Genomic DNA, 13,680 nt, shown 5'->3' with positions numbered 1-13,680 from the left:
GGAATTGGTTCCAATAGGAAACAGATGTAGATTCCAAGAGCACACTATCAAAGTACTTAGTTTGAGATCACCTAAAAGTCTCATCCAGACACAAGCACAGGTCCCGTCTAATGGAATACACTCAAATGTTTACAAATCATAATATAATATGTATACAAAACATAATACAGCACATAACAGAGAGATGATTTACAAGGAAAAAAATATCATCTCCCGAAAGTAACTATCCAATTGACAGTTTCCCTCCCAGCCAGGACCAGGCCAAAACCAAGAAATCTCATTCCAAGACAATGACAGACAGCATGTTGGAAAACAGATACAGGGGGATAGAAGACACAGTAAGTGCTTCCCTACCCACTATGGAGGCCTGGAAGAATATAAGAATCATGGTGAAGCACATTTAGCATGGTAAATCCGTGGACTATTAGAATTATGGTGAAGCACATTTAGCATGGTAAATCCGTGGACTATTAGAATTATGGTGAAGCACATTTAGCATGGTAAATCCGTGGACTATTAGAATCATGGTGAAGCACATTTAGCATGGTAAATCCGTGGACTATTAGAATCATGGTGAAGCACATTTAGCATGGTAAATCTGTGGACTATTAGAATTATGGTGAAGCACATTTAGCATGGTAAATCCGTGGACTATTAGAATTATGGTGAAGCACATTTAGCATGGTAAATCCGTGGAATGCTCCATATAAGTGTTCATATTTATTATTAATTTCAACAATAATTAGGTCAAAGTGGCCGGGTGATCGATGTTTGTTTTTAACGTTTTACGGCGGTTGCAAAACATTTAGGTCATTTCAGCGCCAGCAAAAAGGAAGAAAATGGGACCGTCAAAAAAGCTATAGATTTATAATTGACAACACATGAGAAAAAGAAAGACAAAGGGGAATGGTTTAAATAGGGAACAGATGTAGATTCCAATAGCACACTATCAGTTTATTTAGTCTGAGATCACCTAAAAGTCTCATCCAGACACAAGCACAGGTCCCCACCCAAATGCTTACAAACCAATAAACATGATATTTAAAACAAAAACAAATGTAACAGTATATAACAGACGGATGATTTACAAGGGGAAAAATAGATCATCTCCAAAAACTATAACTATACGTTTGACTGTTTCCATCCCAGTCAAGGACTCCGGCCAGGGCTAGGACAAAACTGAGTAATCCCATTCCAAGACAAAGACAGAAAGAAACTCGGAAAACATACATAAAAGGGATAGAAGTGTGACCTCCTGCCCGCCATAGGAGGTCAAAGACCCCACCCAGTGGTGGGATGACACATAGGTCACGAGGTGTGTCATAACCAAAAATAGCAAACACAGACACGATAGTGTATCATCTTATATTGTATAAAATAAATTTTATTGCATCAAATTGGAGTAGACACAAGAATTTGAATTATCATACATGACGTCACAACCAATGACGATAAATCACGTGGTCTATATAATGACGTTAGACTGGCCAGATAAATCACGTGGTCTATATAATGATGCTAGACTGGCCAGATAAATCACGTGGTCTATATAATGACGTTAGACTGGTCAGATAAATCACGTGGTCTATACAATGACGTCAGACTGGCCAGATAAATCACGTGGTCTATATAAGGACGTCAGACTGGCCAGATAAATCACGTGGTCTATATAATGACGTTAGACTGGCCAGATACTTTCACGTGGTCTATACAATGACGTTAGACTGGCCAGTAAATCACGTGGTCTATATAATGACGTCAGACTGGCCACAATCGCTACAACTACAGGGTGAAACAATAAAATAGGTAGATATCGGGTGAACAAAAATAAAGTATCCAAAACTTTGAGGTCACGTGACTTCATGCCACACAATCTGTAGCTATTCAAGAAATATTATACACACATACACATACATACACACACACACACACAATGTTATATTGGGTGGTCTTGGGTGACGTACAATACATCAACAAACACACACACACACACACACACACACACAATGTTATATTGGGTGGTCTTGGGTGACGTACAATACATCAACAAACACACACACACACACACACACACACACAATGTTATATTGGGTGGTCTTGGGTGACGTACAATACATCAACAAACACACACACACACACACACACACAATGTTATATTGGGTGGTCTTGGGTGACGTACAATACATCAACAAACACACACACACACACACACGTCATATTGGGTGTTCTGGGTGACGACCTGAATTACTACTGGTGTGGATACAATTATAGTGGGGGGGGGGGGGGTGTAGAGGGGAGATGGAGAGTGTGAGAGAGATGATGAACAGATATATAGAGGGGTGAAGAGAGGAAGATGAAGGGAGAGAGAGAGAGAGAGAGAGAGAGAGAGAGAGAGAGAGAGAGAGAGAGAGAGAGAGAGAGAGAGAGAGAGAGAGAGAGAGAGAGAGAGAGAGAGAGAGAGAGAGAAATGAAAATATCTGGCATGAGTATGGACATGATGATAAATAACTCCATTTCAAGTGTAAACAACAACGATCCTTTACTATCTGGTTTATAGACCCAATATAATCAATCTCCCCAAGTTCACCATTACACATGTACGTATTACATCAATATCAATTGTCAGCCATTGTGTGTGTGTGTGTGTGTGTGTGTGTGTGTGTGTGTGTGTCACTCCGACAACAGAAGCATATGTAAGTACAACTCTATGTTTGAATTCACCATTTGGGCTTTATCGGGTTTTCACCTCACATCATTCTTGTCCTATGGAATATCATCACTGTCCACAGGTTCCTAGTGGTCTCCCTTGGGTTGACTGGGATCTGTCCAATGCTGCCAGGAAGAAAAAGGAAATAAAGCAAAATAGTCCAGTAGATTTCAAATTTGATCCAGAAAAAATTGGGACCAATCTGTATTTCATTTTGATGAAACTAGACCAAGTTCAGAATCTCTCCTACAAAAATCCACCAAATCGGTCAGTCTCTCCTACAAAAATCCACCAAATCGGTCAGTCTCTCCTACAAAAATCCACCAAATCGGTCAGTGTCTCCTACAAAAATCCACCAATATCGGTCAGTCTCTCCTATAAAAAGCCTCCAAATCGGTCAGTCTCTCCTACAAAAATCCTCCGAATCGGTCAGTCTCTCCTACAAAAATCCTCCAAATCGGTCACTTTCCTACAAAAATCCACCAATATCGGTCAGTCTCTCCTACAAAAATCCACCAAATCGGTCAGTCTCTCCTACAAAAATCCTCCAAATCGGTCAGTCTCTCCTACAAAAATCCTTCAAATCGGTCAGTCTCTCCTACAAAAATCCACCAAATCGGTCAGTCTCTTCTACAAAGATCCTCCAAATCGGTCAGTCTCTCCTACAAAAATCCACCAAATCGGTCAGTCTCTCCTACAAAAATCCTCCAAATCGGTCAGTCTCTCCTACAAAAATCCACCAATATCGGTCAGTCTCTCCTACAAAAATCCACCAATATCGGTCAGTCTCTCCTACATAAATCCACCAAATCGGTCAGAGTTTCTCCTGCAAAAATCGGTCATTCTCACCTACAAAAATCTACCAAAATCGGTAAGCGTCTCTCCTACAAAAATCCACCAAAATTGGGTCCGAATTTCTCCTACAAAAATCCACTGGAATCGGTCAATGGTAAAAATTATTTTTTTTTAATTAAAGCCTTTTTAATTTGAAATCCTTATGAGAAAAATTACCTCTTTGTCTTTGTTAAAGGGAAATAATCAAGAGACATTCTATTCTTTCCTTTTCATTTATTTATCTTAGAGTCCCGGAACGGTTTTTACTTACTTATCCTCTTGCTGCTTCATTTGCACATAAGGCTGAGTATATTTTTCAATAGTTTGATATTTCAAAACACAATTATAAAATCCACCTACGTGGTTGGAAGGGGGGGGGGGGGGGGGGTTTTACCCTCTTGGCCAAAAGTGCCTTCACCTGTCTACAACTTTGGTAAGTCTGTCCCCATTCTATCCCCATGAATCATGGACCAACGATGTCTTCACCTGTCCACAACTTTGGTATGGCTATCCCCATTCTATCCCCATGAATCATTGACCAACGATGTCTTCACCTGTCTACAACTTTGGTATGGCTATCCCCATTCTATCCCCATGAATCATTGACCAACGATGTCTTCACCTGTCTACAACTTTGGTATGGCTATCCCCATTCTATCCCCATGAATCATTGACCAACGATGTCTTCACCTGTCTACAACTTTGGTATGGCTATCCCCATTCTATCCCCATGAATCATTGACCAACGATGTCTTCACCTGTCTACAACTTTGGTATGGCTATCCCCATTCTATCCCATGAATCATTGACCAACGATGTCTTCACCTGTCTACAACTTTGGTATGGCTATCCCCATTCTATCCCCATGAATCATTGACCAACGATGTCTTCACCTGTCTACAACTTTGGTATGGCTATCCCCATTCTATCCCCATGAATCATTGACCAACGATGTCTTCACCTGTCTACAACCTTGGTATGGCTATCCTCATTCTATCCCCATGAATCATTGACCAACGATGTCTTCACCTGTCTACAACTTTGGTATGGCTATCCCCATTCTATCCCATGAATCATTGACCAACGATGTCTTCACCTGTCTACAGCTTTGGTATGGCTATCCCCATTCTATCCCCATGAATCATTGACCAACGATGTCTTCACCTGTCTACAACTTTGGTATGGCTATCCCCATTCTATCCCCATGAATCATTGACCAACGATGTCTTCACCTGTCTACAACTTTGGTATGGCTATCCCCATGAATCATTGACCAACGATGTCTTCACCTGTCTACAACTTTGGTATGGCTATCCCCATTCTATCCCCATGAATCTTTTGTTGTTCCATGTGACTGGATCCTTGTTCTGGAATGCTAACATTTGGTTTGTAGACTGTTGTGGCATCGTATGTGGCCATAGTACGCCAACTTTCTGTGCTTTACATTCATCAGGAGTACTTTCTTTCTTATATTTAATCCATCCAATACTAGACTGTTTGATTTGATTTCTTCTCTTTCCATAACACTTTTCCATAACACTTTTCCATAACACTCTTTCCATAACACTTTTCCCGTCCGTCTGTAGCACATTTCAAAAGCATTCATGGGAAAAGAGGAAGAGGGAAACAACGAAAGAGCTGGTTGGGAAATATAAAAGAAATGACTGGGAGCATGATGGAGGACTGCTCAGAGATGATGCTAGACAGAGAACTGTGGAAGACCATGGCATCCAACCTCTATGAGAACGAACCCCGGTAATGTAAGGTAAGGTCCCTGGTAGGTTTTTGATATGTTTAATTTGGAACCATCTGAGTGTATCCCTTTTGACAAAGATTCAGTAACAGGATGGACATTTTAATTTTAAATAAATTTCAGGGGAGCTGCAAGGTCTGGGCCGGACGTCCCGCTTGCTGAAAGGAAATTGATGTGCATTTCGAACCCAACACCTCTCATTTCCAGGTGCATTGATTGCCACGTAATCCTGCCTGACAGAGATTATTGCATATGGCCTCTCATGCATTATTGTGTCCATAACAGCACCTTCCCGTGGTGTTCCCCATTTCTACTGAGTTTGTTATGGGCGTGACCGAGTCCCCGGCGGTATAACCGGGCTAGGGAGTAGGTGGGACCCCTTCCTCTTAAGGTGCAGGAGACAGAACCCACCGATGAGTGGTACACGCTCTGCTCCTCACCCACCCACCTCACACTCATTCTGTAGTGTGGTGTCCTCTGTATGTCCTTACTTTTCTTAATCTACCCCTATAGCTCATACTTGTTTCCTAGTGCTGTAACTTTAACACTTCTATACTCCCTCTTTGGTCGGCCTGTGGCCCATGTCTTCTGCATGACTATCTGTGATTGATTGTAATCATGTATCCTTCTTAAAAAATTGAGATTTTTAGGGGAAAGGGCTGGTATCCCTTTGTTTAAGGCCCACAGAATCTCTCATCGACACAAATGACCCAGGACGTGACGATCCTCTGTTTATGAAATATGGCCCTTTAAGCAGAAAGAATAACTGAAGTAGATAACTGCAAGCCAGGAACAGTAGGTGGCGGGGAATGGGCGACCGTCAATCATGAAAGAGACTGTGGGAAAGACAAAATGAAGGCTACTTGACTAAACCCTATAAAAATTAATTATATAAGGAACATGCATCTGCAGCTCAACTCCTGATGTTATGCAGCTGACAAGGAATACAGGTTAGGGTGGGAAGACAGACCAGAGACTCCCCAGCATGCCATGACAAACAAAAGGAAAGCATACGAGCTCGGACGTCGCCTCGAAAAAGGTCCGCGCCAGACAGTGAGTACCCAGGCTGATCTGTGCGAAAAGTCAGCTACTGGGACAAAGAAATTCCACAAACATTTGAATATTTTACAAATTAACATTTGTGGAATCAGGAATAAAAAGACAGAGCTGAAGAAATTATTAAATGAAAAGGAAGTTCACATTGCTTTACTTCAGGAAACCCTGTATAAAAATAGCGATCCATATATTGCTGGTTATACATACTATACCTGCAAATGTGATGACTGCCGTGGTGTTATTACTTATATAAGAAATGACATCACGGGAGATGTTACTTCTAAACCATCACAGAACTCAACCGATGTACAGAAAGTCACCTTATGGCACCTAAATAAGAAATTTACCATTTACAATATTTACAACCCTCCACGGTGTACTATAAACCTAACAGATCTAAACAGTTCCCAATACAACAACACAATAATTGCTGGTGACTTCAATGGCCACTCTCCACTATGGGGATACAAAAATTTAAACAACACAGGAAAAGAACTAGAAAAGCTTTGCAATACAACCAACCTCACCATTTTACAAAATGCAGACTCAGTCCCCACCCTTCTTCACAGAGCTCATATGTCCCTGAGTCATCCCGATCTAACCATCATCTCCTCTGACCTTCTGAATTCTTGTCACATTAAAGTCCTGGATGAAATAGGCAGTGACCACAAACCAATTTTAACACAAATAACAGTTCAAACACAGAAGAAAACATTTGAGCAGAAATCCAAATGAAATTTCAAGAAAGCAAACTGGGATGTTTTCACAGCAACATTAGATGACCAGCTTCCAAAAATTACAGATACATCAAGTGTAGAACATCTAAACGAAGCCCTCACCAAAGCCATTCTTGCAGCTGCAAAAGCAGGAATTCCAAGAGGTAGTCGACAGAATTACAAACCCTTCTGGAGCAAAGAAATTGAAAAAGCAGTAAATGCAAGAAAGGAAACAAGGAAAAACTTAGAGGAAAACAAAACCATTAAAAACAAGATTGAGTACAATAAAGCATCGGTAATTGTCAAAAGAACTATTAACAACGCTAAAAGAAAGAAATGGGCAGACACATGCGCTAATATTGACCTCAATCAAAATGGGAAAAAAGCATGGGCCTTACTTAATAATCTTAACAATGAAACCCCGAAAACCAACCCAAAGCCCATGAAAACTACAGAAGGAACAATCGTAGATGACCAAAAAAAAGCCATGATCTTCAACAAACATTTTGCTTCAGTAAACAAGGCATCAAAAAGAAGTGAAAAGGACAAAAAATTGATTAAAGACCTTAAACATCAAGAAAAGGCCCCAAAAGCTATCTCATATCTGTTCAAAGAGGTCATGTCAGAACTTCACAGAGCTATGAAAAAACTCAAGTTAAGGAAATCCCCTGGACCAGATAAGATACACAATGAAATGCTCTTGCATCTTAGCGTGAGAGGTAAACAGATGCTTCTCAAACTTATAAATCTAACATGGGAGACAGGAATAGTACCAAGGGGATGGAAAAATGCTATTATAATTCCAATCTTAAAGAAAGATAAACCACCCGACGAAACGAAAAGTTACTGACCAATATCTCTAACCTCATGTGTTGGAAAGATCGCTGAGAGAATGGTAAATAACCGATTATACCGGTGGCTGGAGACATGTGGCCTACTAAATAAATATCAGGCAGGCTTTAGGATAGGGCAAAGAACAGAAGATCAATTGTTTAGATTAAGTCAAAAAATAATTGATGGCTTTCAAGATGGAAAACATACAGTCGCGGTTTTTGTTGATCTCCAACAAGCCTATGACAAAGTATGGAGGAAAGGGTTGTTATCAAAAATGATGGACTACGGAATTGATGGAAATCTCTACTTCTGGATTAAACTATTTCTCAGTAACAGAACAATCCAAACAAAAATTAATAACGGACTGTCAAACAGAGAAGTATTGGAGGAAGGTCTCCCACAAGGATCCTGCCTCAGCTGTACTCTCTTTCTTATTTTTATAAATGATCTACCAGAAATATTACAGGCAGAAAAGGCCCTATATGCTGACGATTTAGTTATGTGGTATAATACAAAGCACAAACACCTTCTGTGATAAATGGAAATTAAAAGTAAATTGCAATAAAACAGTCTACTCTATATTTACTAAGAGCCATCCTGTTTCCAAGAAAGAAATAACACTCTCCATCCAAGGTCATCGACTCGCGAAAGAAAACCCCACATATTTAGGCATACAGTTAGACAGACAACTATCTCTGAACAAACACACTCAGAATGTAAAAATCAAAGCCACAAAGAGACTCCAGTTACTAAAACGACTAGCCAGTACTAATTGGGGAGCAGACAGAAACTCGCTTCGACAACTCTATTTAGGCTATGTGCGTTTCGTCATGGACTACAATTTAGCCCTCCAAAATGTAGGTAGTAAAAACACACACAAAACCTTGGACAGAGTACAAAACCAAGCCCTTCGCTTCATCTCCAGTGCCCTGAGATCAACACCCACAGCAGCATGTGAAATACATATTAATGTGGAACCACTTGGACTTCGCAGAGAATCAGCAGTGCTTGAAATGGTTGAAAGATACAAACGAAAAGAGGAAAACCATCCAAACAGAATTCTGGCAGAGAAATGGAAACCAAGAACAAGATTAAAACAAAAATCCCTGCTACACATTGCTAACAACTTGAATGAAAGACACAGACTCCCAGAAAACAAAGGCAAATCTATTTTAATCAGTCAAAAACCTCCATACGCCGAACTAAAACTTCCAAAAATAAAGACTAACCTCGTAGAAGAAACAACAAGAAATAAAAACAAATCAGATATACAAACATTAGCGATGAAGACAATACAAGAATACCCAGACAACTGGATACATGTTTACACAGATGGATCTGCCCACAAAGGAACTAAAAATGCTGGGTATGGGTTTGTAGTAGAATACCCAGATAAAACCTGTGATAAAATCCACAATTCTTGCGGAAGCTCCTGCTCAAACTACGAGGCAGAGGCAGTTGCAATAGAAGCCTCACTGCGACACCTCTCTTCTGTTTTCCAGCTAAACCCTTCAAAACTATATATATATTTATAACTGTTATGTCTATTCAATGGGCCCAGAACCTGCACAATATAATGGGATAAGATGTGTATTATTATTATTATTATTATTATTATTATTATTATTATTATTATTATTATTATGAATAGATTGCTCTTGTATCTACTTCTGATCTCTTGTGAACTCGTCCCCTTTGTCCTTTCTTTTTCCTTGGTGCTTGATAGCTAGATCTAAACATCTTGACTGTTCTACCATCTTCCATTTTACTAGCGTTGAAATGACCTTAAAGTGTTGCAAGTGCTGTAAAAATACATTATAAGGACGTCAGGGTGACTGTTTCATACTCCAGGTTTAATTGGAAACAAAAATATGTTTAAAATGTTCACAAAATGAAAGTCCACATGGATGGCAAAATGGGAGCAAGTTGGTCAGCCTACTGGTGAGATTGATGAACAAAGTGTAGGACAAAATGGGAGCAAGTTTGTCAGCCTACTGGTGAGATTGATGAACAAAGTGTAGTACAAAATGGGAGCAAGTTTGTCAGCCTACTGGTGAGATTGATGAACAAAGTGTAGTACAAAATGGGAGCAAGTTGGTCAGCCTACTGGTGAGATTGATGAACAAAGTGTAGTACAAAATGGGAGCAAGTTGGTCAGCCTACTGGTGAGATTGATGAACAAAGTGTAGTATAAAATTGGAGCAAGTTTGTTAGCCTACTGGTGAGATTGATGAACAAAGTGTAGGACAAAATGGAAGCAAGTTTGTTAGCCTACTGGTGAGATTGATGAACAAAGTGTAGGACAAAATGGGAGCAAGTTGGTCAGCCTACTGGTGAGATTGATGAACAAAGTGTAGTACAAAATGGGAGCAAGTTGGTCAGCCTACTGGTGAGATTGATGAACAAAGTGTAGTACAAAATGGGAGCAAGTTTGTCAGCCTACTGGTGAGATTGATGGCGATTGGATGGATCCACCAAATATTGATTGAAATAAATCACATACATTTCTCTTAAAATCCAGAAAACTCTTCTAAAATTTTTTAATTTAAAATTGAGCTTTATATAGCGCAATATCCACTAAATGTGCTCAAAGCGCTTTACAAGGGGTCCTGGTCAACAGCGACATTTAACATGTAGGATGGGACATGGCGTCTGTTAGGCGATATTACAATTTTTCGGACAAAGACTAAGACAACGCTGTTAACGGCCAGGTACTCATTTTACACCTGAGTACGGTGAGAGAATGTGAGTAAAGAGCCTTTTCCAAGGACTCAACTATACGCCAAGCACGAGGCTCGAACCCAGGACCTTCGATCCGAAAGCGAGTGTCATACAACAAGACCACATAGCTGCACAAATCTAAAATTGTCATGAATTGAACGGCCAATTCTTTACTATTTACATATATATAGAAAATTATGAAGCTAATGCCATTCATTTCATATCAAAACACTAAGAATAAAGGGAACTATTGCAAAATGTAATTAATTTTGACCATTTGTAGCAAGGCAAAATAAGATAAGAGTGTGTACTTTCACACATCAACAAAGATCATACTTTGGTCTTTTGGCTTTTCTTTCCATCCTATTTTTATACTAATGACTTGATTGACTAGAAGGTCGGATTGAGTGACCGATTATAGTGTTCTGTCAAGTCCAGTTTATAAGCTGAGGCATCAGATTGACCAATTTATAGTGTTCTGACCAAATCAAGTTTGTAAGCTGAGGCAATGGAAGTGTTTGTCAGCAGATAAGCTGTGACTCACCTGATCATTGGAAGTTTTTGTTTTGTTTTGGCATTTGTAGTTCCATGTATATAAAATGGTGTTGAATCAATGAGAATTATAACAGGATGTCTCAAGTCAACTCCAACTCAGTGGCTCCCAACACTGAGTGGCATTGCATCGCCAAGTCTTAGACGACAAGATGCTAATCAAAGGATGCATGCAAGAATTGACGAAGCCACAGATATCATTTCTATAAAAATAATCATAAAGGAAGCACCTTCAACAACAGGACTCAAATCGAGAAGACCTTTCCACCTAACATAAATGATAGACTTCAGCATGGAGAAGAACTGGAGAGAAATGTGGAATGGGGACCAAGAGGAGGAAACATCATTAAAGATCCAACTAAAAGAGTGCCTGCATTCCACAACGCCAGGAAATACTGGTTTTCCGCAAATTGCCTCTTAACTGGACATGGCAGAACTGCATCAAATATGTGCAGATGGAAACTTGGAAACAGTGATACCTGCCAGAAATGTCAGGAAGTCCCAGAGACCAGCGACCACATCGTCCTCCACTGTCCAGTAACTAAACTTGAAGGTGGCTACGAAACCGTCCTTAGGGTGTTGGAAGACTTTTGAAGCTGAGTTGACGAAACGAATTTGGAGGTGTAGCGATACACTACAACTATTACCACTAATATTAACAAGTCTGTAAGATGGCAGGGTTGGGTTACTCAATAACCAGCTTTAGTTCTGGCACAATGGAATCTTTTTTCAAATATCACTGTCCCTTAACGAGGTAAGGTGGTGTGTTGTTGATCTGATTAGTAAATTTATTCATTTGTCAAATATCTAATTAAATGATCATTGTAATCAAGTAAGACATTCAGATTTCTTGCAACATTATGTCAAAATAAAACTGTGCAGGGCAGATGGACATTCTGCATAACTTATGATCATGTGATCCTGAGGACCAATGAGGGTTTGACCACTAGACGGGGCCAAACAGCTAATAATGGACTTCTAGAAATGGATTTCTCCTTTGGGAAAAAGTACCAGTTTACCAGATTGACATTCATTTGCCAAACTTAATCGGTCGTCAACGAAGGGAAAAATGATGATGATTTCAATGACCGAAAACAGGGTATACTCTCTTTAAAACTTAATTTTTAATACACTTCAAAGTTGTATTTAATGAGAAAAGTACAATTTTATGATAGAAAAATGACTTAAAAAGTAAAAAATTGGACAAAAGCATTTTCACATTTTGAGTCATCTTTTAGATATAATGGCTGATTTCTCAGTTCAGCAAGATGTTCCTTCCAGACCAAACCGTTGCGCAGCATCACAAATAATCAACTGAATTCTTTTAAATAGTTAAAAATCAATCCTTGCTTTGGTGATTACAACACCGCTTGTCAATCAAGTTTCGGAAAAAAGCAAAATCCTACCAAATCAACAGTGTCGTTAAATGAAACCTCGGACTATGAATTTCCAACTTTCTGCGGCCAATCCAACCTAAGCATCAAATTTACAACTTTATTTCTGAGTTATCCCATCTCACTGGACACCCTACACTCTTGGAGAAGTCAATTTTATTATTTTCCATACCATACGACAAAGGTACTTGAGGTCATACGACAAAGGTGCTTGAGGTCATACGACAAAGGTGCTTGAGGTCATACGACAAAGGTGCTTGAGGTCATACGACAAAGGTGCTTGATCTCATACGACAAAGGTGCTTGAGTTTTATAAACCTCTGGGTGAATTAATTCTTTTCTAATTTTTCCATTAATTTCCACTAATGACTTGCCAGTTGCCAGTAATGACCAACCATTTATAGCCCAGTAATGACCAACCATTTATAGCCCAGTAATGACCAACCATTTATAGCCCAGTTATGATCAAAAGATTTTTCTTCCATAAACCAGAACTTTTCAGCTTAATATTTCAATTCCACACAGTATGTGTGTGTGTGTGCGCGTGTGTATGTATGTGTATTTGTTTGGAGCTTCTATTCAACTTCATGTTTCTTTTTTACTTTTGGAGATTTCAAAACAACCAGAAAGCCAAAGAAAATGACTTACCTGTTAAATATATTTTGATGATCTCAGTACATCTTCACAAAGGCCTTTGTAAGACCAGATATTGCCTTCCACCCTTTTGCGATGGATACCCATAAACGATGTCCTTGGAACACAACACACTTCCAGGTCAAATGCCAATTGTGTGCGCCCCCAGTCATCCATTACCGTGCATCGCAGTGAGAAACTGACAGAAAGGAAGAATAAAATAAATAAAATATGGAAAATAGAGAAACTGGAGTTGAGGTTTATCATCAACCAAATGGGCTGACAATATAAAAAATGTGAGCAAACAGTTTTAATTCTAGTTATAATCCTTTGGGATTTATTAAAGGCAGAAACTCTGTGTATAATGGACTACACCAGTCCATTGTTGTTTCCCCCTGTAAGAATAGTCCTATTGTTATATACTGTACCTTGGTTACAACAATGTCTGCTATAACCAAGGTTTCATTGAATCCAAGATTG

The 13,680-nt window shown here is 39.4% G+C and overlaps 1 protein-coding gene across 2 annotated transcripts in view; it reads right to left on the bottom strand.

The window, feature by feature from the left end:
- Positions 1 to 1,356: 1,356 nt before the first annotated feature.
- LOC144972201 (maternal embryonic leucine zipper kinase-like) overlaps positions 1,357 to 13,680 on the bottom strand; it is an 86,132-nt gene continuing 73,808 nt past the window's right edge. For both annotated transcript variants that reach the window (XM_078913217.1, XM_078913218.1), the window contains 2 exons: positions 13,216 to 13,399; positions 1,357 to 2,832 (listed from right to left, as the gene is read on the bottom strand). In XM_078913217.1, coding sequence (XP_078769343.1) covers positions 13,219 to 13,399 — 181 coding nt within the window. In that variant the 3' untranslated portion in view covers positions 1,357 to 2,832; positions 13,216 to 13,218. The remainder of the gene's footprint in view (positions 2,833 to 13,215; positions 13,400 to 13,680) is intronic.

Source organism: Berghia stephanieae, chromosome 5 (genome assembly GCF_034508935.2).
Source record: "Berghia stephanieae isolate SIO BIC M18660-M18661 chromosome 5, UCSD_Bste_1.3, whole genome shotgun sequence".
Lineage (NCBI taxonomy): Eukaryota > Metazoa > Mollusca > Gastropoda > Nudibranchia > Aeolidiidae > Berghia > Berghia stephanieae.
Note: the sequence above shows the minus strand (reverse complement) of the source record. Positions and strands in the feature narration are given on the sequence as shown.